This window comes from Pseudopodoces humilis, chromosome 29 (assembly GCF_049639895.1).
Source record: "Pseudopodoces humilis isolate 2021_Gansu_Grassland_sample_001 chromosome 29, ASM4963989v1, whole genome shotgun sequence".
Classification (NCBI taxonomy): Eukaryota; Metazoa; Chordata; class Aves; order Passeriformes; family Paridae; genus Pseudopodoces; species Pseudopodoces humilis.
The window spans coordinates 3,304,849-3,311,205 of record NC_142228.1 but is presented as its reverse complement, the minus strand read 5'-3'; the positions used below and the strand labels follow the sequence as shown (position 1 = coordinate 3,311,205).

The 6,357-nt window shown below is 42.3% G+C and overlaps 1 protein-coding gene across 1 annotated transcript; it reads right to left on the bottom strand.

Moving 5' to 3' along the window:
- Window positions 1–122: 122 nt before the first annotated feature.
- On the bottom strand, window positions 123–6,351 carry LOC102107133 (ras-related protein Rab-18-B-like). The gene is made up of 7 exons (XM_005531497.3): window positions 6,196–6,351; window positions 6,053–6,108; window positions 5,871–5,932; window positions 4,293–4,365; window positions 3,218–3,336; window positions 2,279–2,345; window positions 123–1,464 (listed from the first exon to the last, which is right to left on the bottom strand). The coding sequence occupies exons 1-7, from the start codon at window positions 6,258–6,260 to the stop codon at window positions 1,289–1,291; spliced, it is 618 nt and encodes a 205-aa protein (XP_005531554.1). The 5' UTR covers window positions 6,261–6,351; the 3' UTR covers window positions 123–1,288.
- Window positions 6,352–6,357: the final 6 nt, after the last annotated feature.

Here is a 6,357-nt window from a genome sequence, read left to right as displayed (position 1 = left end):
CATGTGCCAGCACACCCCCCCAAAAAGGGATTTGGCTTCTTAGAGAGACAATTTGTGACAGATGTACCTTGATCTTATGAAAAGCTGAGTGAAATATTAAAAAAACTATTTCAGAAACAGCATTTCAAACTAAACCATTTTATGAAAGTAATAAATGGCCAGATTGATCTCAGCCTCAGTCTGTATTTCAGGTTACAAACAGATTTTTATAGTCTGCAAGACAAACATATTTACAAGATTCAGATTTAAGTTAAAAAGGTAAGGGTCAGAATTTATTTAAAGCAAGGTTGCTATCATAACATCTTAAAATATTTTGCATGACTAGCAGTAAATAAAGCTGTGTGTTTGCTTCATGATCTAACATAGTCTAACAGTAGAAACATGCATTAACAAGCAAGGTACAAGTTACATACCCTTTAAATTTTTAGTTATTTTAATGTAAGTTAGCAAAATACAATATTGCCATTTTAGAAGTGTAAAAGACAAAAAGGTAACTTCATAGTGGGACTGGTGGAGGACAGAGTCACTCTAATGGAATGTCTCCCATAGGCAGCACATTTTCTATGAAAGTTTAATCACTGTGGTTGCTGGAAGAGGATGAGGGTGTGGTTTGCAGAGAACCACAGTGACTGCCAGGCCACAGCCACGGGGTGAGGAGGGGATTTCATCCTTGATCCTCGGTGCAAACAGCACAGGGTCACCTACAGTGTCTGCACAGGAAGCAGGGGGGTTTCCTGACAAGTGTTAAAAGACACATCCTCTTCATGGCAAGCCTAAAATTAACTAGTAACACATTATTTTCTGGGGACATGGAGCAATTTTGACTTTTTAAAACCATCCAAAACCAGGAAGCTATGTCCACTGCTCAGGGTAACTCCTGATGAGTAACTACATGAAGGCAACTAAAAGCCTCCCATGCCAGAAGGGAAGAGAAGGTTCTCAGTAATGATCCAGAATACCACCTTATTTATGCTAAGGCAGGAATTCCAGCAAAAGTCCATGTTGAATGTCACACAGCAAGAGCACAATACTCTAAGCAGCACTATGGCTTAATAGTAAAAAATCTGAGCTACCAGAAAAATACCTGCAAACAGCAGTTGTGCAAAAGGGAAGGAGAAACTGTATTTTGTTAACAAATAAAAATGTATTTTGCTAATGAGTTTGTGTTTTGGATCTGCACAACTGATGGCACATCAAACATGGCACAGATTGGTGCTGGGAATCCCATCCCCACCCGTTGTTTTTTTTCCATGTTCTCTCCAGTCAGGCAGAGCAGCCACCTGTACATTTAAGTAAGTGGACAGTGGGCAGCACACAAGCCTTTATCCTTCTGTGCTGAAGATTCCATGAGCTGGACTCCCTTCTTCACTGTGTTCTTATCGCAAAGATCTGGAGTCTGCAGGATCTTTATGACCAGTTCCTCAAAGGCATGTTGCACTCCATCCTGTGTCTTGGCACTGGTCTCTGGAGGAAGGGGGAAAAAATTATTTTCTCTTACTTGCAGGGAGTATATTCCACTGAGTAAGAATTTATTTTGGGAGCAGGGAGAAGATGGGAGTTTTTAAATGAGTGAACCTCCTCTCCATTCTCTTAAAGGTACGCTTAAGTTGAAGGATAAACAGAAATACATCCCAGTCTGAAGAATCACATTTTTCCACTTAGAAAGAAATCTCCATAATGGAGAAAAAGAAATTGTTCTCAGGTTTTGACAGTAAATCTAGAAGATAATTATTCCATAACAAAGCTGAGAAATAAAGAATACAGAGGGAATTGCATGTTGTCCTTTATGTGTTTCGGTTTCTCCTAGAAATCTTTTCAAGAAACTTTCTCTTTAGAAACTCAGTGTGTTCCCCACCTTTGTATCTTCACATTGTACATTTTATTGTTGCTCTAAGAACATTGTCTTTTATGTAGCTGCAACAGAAACTTGGAAATGAAAGATCAGCCAGGGTTCTTGCAGACCCTGGAATTCCAGTAAGGAATTCAGTCTTCAGGGCTCTAAATTAAAAAATCCTGCTAGTTTCAAGAGAATATAAAATTCATGCCTGTACAGTATACACAGTAAATCTGTTTCAGAGAAAAGTGCTTCCAGTTGTAGTCAGTGCAGAAGCTGAAACCTACATCCTGAATATGAATTACAGCAAAAGGAACCCATATTAATTAGGTATTAAAAAAAAAAGGTAGCAACCCATCAACCTGAAATACAATTGTACATTCATGCTTGGCAATACCAAAATAAAGATTTGAATATAGAAGTTTTTGCCCCAGAGGTGCATACCTATAAAAAGCAGTGAGTGTTTCCTAGCAAGCTGGAGCCCTTCTTTTCTCTCTACTTCACGGTCAGGCTGCAGAGACAAATGAAGGATAAGCTACACCTGCCACTTTAAAAAAGTACCCAGAAAAGCAGCAGTGCAGAAATGAGGTTTTGCTGAAAGGAAAAAATGTGTAAAAATGTAAGAAATGTGTCATCAACCGGATTTTCCCACTCTATAGCTCACTGCCAGGCTGGCTGGCAGGGGGTCAAACTGAACAGCAGCAACATCAAAGCACAGAATCACAGAATGTCCTGAGCTGGAAGGGACCCACCAGGATCAGCAAAGTCCAACACAACCCCAAGAACCACAGCCTGTGCCAAATCAGCAGGAAATTATTGTGTTGCTGTGCTCTCAATCAACCAGAAGCAAGATCCACACCAGAAAGGCCCATGAAAGTTTCTGAAACTGGGCACACTGGGAAGGGACAGAGCAGAGCCCAGCTCAGGAGAGCCACACTGAAAGCAAGAGCAAAGCACCTCACTATGGAATAGGCATCTAAATGTGCCAGAACAGCCCAGAAACAACCAGCAGCACCTCACAGCCACAGGGATGCACACTCTACATCCACCCAGAGCTGAGCTCCCCTTCCCCACCACTGTCAGTCTGCTCAGAAAGCAAGCAGCAGCTGTGCTGCAGTTAGGTTCAGTGTCAGACAGGTTTTGGGCAGAGCCTTGCACCATCTTAAAGGAATATCATCAATTGCATCTCTCTAGGAAAGCTTCTATTAAAATCTTTAACAATATCTGCTTCTAAACTGATAGAAGTGGAGCCTTCCCAACTCAGCTGCTGAGTAAATTACCTCCTGGCACAAGAGCTGTGTTACAGCACTTACCTCACATTTACACACTGGGATGAATAAATAATTCGGGGAAGAATGCAAAAGGATGCATTCCCAAACTGACCTTATCGATTTTATTGCCAACCAACATTTTCACAGTGCTGCTGTTGGTGGTGTACACTTCCAGCTCACTCAGCCAGCTTCCTAGTCCTGTGAAAGTGTCTTTTCTTGTAACATCATACACTGAGAACAGAGGAAAAGGAGCTTAACAGCTGTAGAGTCTTGGACAGTGTTTCCTTCATTGTGGCAGAACTTAGTCCACACTTCCTAACTACTGCCTGGAAAAAATAAAAGGTACTAGGGAGCTACAGAAACAGGCACCAACCATACACTGCTCCCAGAGCTGGAACACACTGGGCTGTGCTCACCCAAATCACTCCAGGATTACAGAACACAAGAACCTCTGCGAGTTAAAATCAGATTTACCAATTTATTCTACCTATTGGTAGTGCTGAGTTGGGCCACACAGAATATTTTTAAAGTGTTTTAAAATGTATTTTGTCACCTAATTTTCTGTATAAGTACACACACACATTGCTGCTAAAAGCATGGACTGAGTTAAAAGCTACTTTTGGGCACTGGTAACTTAATAACTGCATTTATATGAATCACTAAGGTTTAAAAATCATAGAAAGAATATTTTGTACAGCAAAGTTAAGGTTAGCCTTCTCAAACCCTGAAAAGAAGAATCCCTTTGTTTTCCAATTGCTGTTGTCACACAGAAAAGGCCTAGCCAGGCTCTGTGTACAAACCTCAGTCTTACTATAATCACAATAATCACATCAATAGTTTCTGGGAACAAAAGAAGTAAAAACATCACGAGGTAAAGAACACAACACAACCCCTGATTAGCCTTATTACCAGAAAACCACCCAAGTAATAACTACAAAGCTAATAATTCATCCACTCAACAGCTTGCAACATGACATCTCTTTTTAATTTAAAATATTTTGAAGCAGTATATTTCCTGCCAGTGGTTTTGTACACTCAGTGTTTGAGCTAATAAGCAGTAATGTTATAAAAACCATATTTATTCCTCTGATTATTTTCAATAACCTCCTTTTGCAATGGCATGCACATTTAGGAGGAATAAAGACCAGAATTTCTGTAATCATGTTTTTCTTCCTTTTATTTCATACCTAAAACTACTCCTTGAGCTCCTCGGTAGAAACTGGGAGTCAGTGTTCTGAAACGCTCCTGTCCTGCTGTATCCTACAGAGGGAGGGGGAAAAACCCCAAACACACAACATCAAATACATTTAAAACAACAAAAAAATAAAAGGTATTTTAAACTAAACAAGATGAGCAAATTTAAAAATTTTCTGAGCAGTAAGGCTACATGAAACATTAAGATGCAAGAATGAGGAAAGCAGTCAGAAAACAGCAGCAGAAAATGGTTAAGCATGGAGAGGACCTGAGTCAAAGTAAAAAGGATAAACAGACACCTGTAACAGAAAATAAAAAGGACTTTACAGAAATACATCAAAGGCAAGCAGCCACACAGATGGGTTTAAAACCAGCTGAACTGAATGAGATGGGGAATAACTGATTGTCCAGTGACAGACTCTGCAGGAAGGGAGACAGAGGTTCCAAACATCTCCCTCTGCTCCTTTACCACAAGACAAATCTAGTTAGAAAGAACTACTTCAAGACTACAAACCTAAGTAGGTAAGAAATTTAAGATCAGTAGTTTTATTCAATTATTACTGCAGTATGTCTCTCTTAAACTCATGAATAAGTAAGAATAAGCAAGGTACTAAGTACAATATGAAATTCAAAAAGACCCTCAAAACAAACTGTAAGGAGGCAACAAATCACACAATTATTTTTTTTTGGAAAAAAATTTATTTCCTTTTTTGTACAGCTCACAGTTGACAGACTAACAGTTATATTGTAATTTATTTATTCTTTGTTTAAAAAAAAGAAACTAGAACTGGGAATATACTTACCTAATTCAGTTCATTGTTACTAGGGATTGTATTTTAGTCCCAATTACTTAATTAGGAAGGGCATTTTCTTTCTCAAATACCTATGACCATACATATAAAATCCCTCCTTACTAAGGCTCTTTCATTCTACTTAGAAGAATTAAATGTTTTATATTAAAAATAATCCTGATCACACAGCTGCAATCTGATTTCAGTCTGCAGAGGCTGAAAATACAGCATCAGGAAGTTCAGGACAAATACTTGAGTTTCCCAATAAGTCTAAATCAACCTTTAAATAGTTCAAGAACAGGTTTGTGGGATTTTTGGGCATGATTTTAACCAAAATAAAGCATCACCCAGAGCTCCTATACATCCCCTATGGGCAATCACCCAGCTCATTACCCAGAGCATCGCCTTTCTCTGCTTTTATCCATTTCTGTGCTCCTGGCTCACACAGGCAGGGCATGCTCGCCTCTCCCGCATGCTGACATCTCCAAAGCTCAACATTTCCCAGAGCCTGAGAAAGCGCAGCAAAGGTCACTCAGAGCCTCTCCTGGAATTAAAGGAAGTCCCAAACCTGGACAGAAGGAGCTTTTAGAAGTGTTTTTGTTTGCCTACAACTACTGCTGTACCAGCTTTGCAGCCGAAGTATACAATCAAAACATGCGGCAGACTTTACAAAGAGAGAGGAGGAGCAGGAAAAGAGAGGGAAGAAACAACAAGGAGCTCTTGAAGCTTGCACATCTCTCAAAACCCAACATAACCCCATCTGTCTGCAACAAGACCTACCCATATGGCCAGCTGTACTGCACGGCCCTTCACCACCATTTTCTTCACCTTAAAATCAATACCTAAGACGGAAGAAGGGGAGGATCGTCAGAAGGAACTGACGAACGCCTGCCCTGGCGGCCGCCTCCCGCTTCCCCGCACGGCTCCGGGGCCCAGCGAGGCCGGGCTCACTCCGGGCTCACCGACGGTGGGTATCAGGCGCGGCTCAAACACGCCGTCCGTGAAGCGCCGCAGGAGGCTGTGGGGAGAGAAGGCGGGCTCAGCCCGGGGCTGCGGCCCCCAGCCCCGCCCGGCCCCGCCCGGCCCGGCCCGGCCCGGCCAGCACCTGGACTTCCCCACGGCGCTGTCTCCGACCAGCAGCAGCTTCAGCGTGAGGCCCGCGGGCTCCATCCCGCCCCGCCGGGGCCGCGCTCCCGGAGCAGCGCCCGCTCCTCTCGGCGCTCCGGCCCCGGCAGCTGACGCGGCCCCGCCTCTGAGGCGGGCCCGG

Coding starts and splice junctions, on each gene's coding strand:
- LOC102107133 (XM_005531497.3), bottom strand. CDS start 6,260: ATGGAGCCCGCGGGCCTCACGCTGAAGCTGCTGCTGGTCGGAGACAGC. Junction 2,346..3,217: donor TTGGCAATAAAATCGATAAG/GTCAGTTTGGGA, acceptor TTGTCTCTGCAG/CCTGACCGTGAAGTAGAGAG. Junction 1,465..2,278: donor ACACTCACTGCTTTTTATAG/GTATGCACCTCT, acceptor CCCTTCCTCCAG/AGACCAGTGCCAAGACACAG.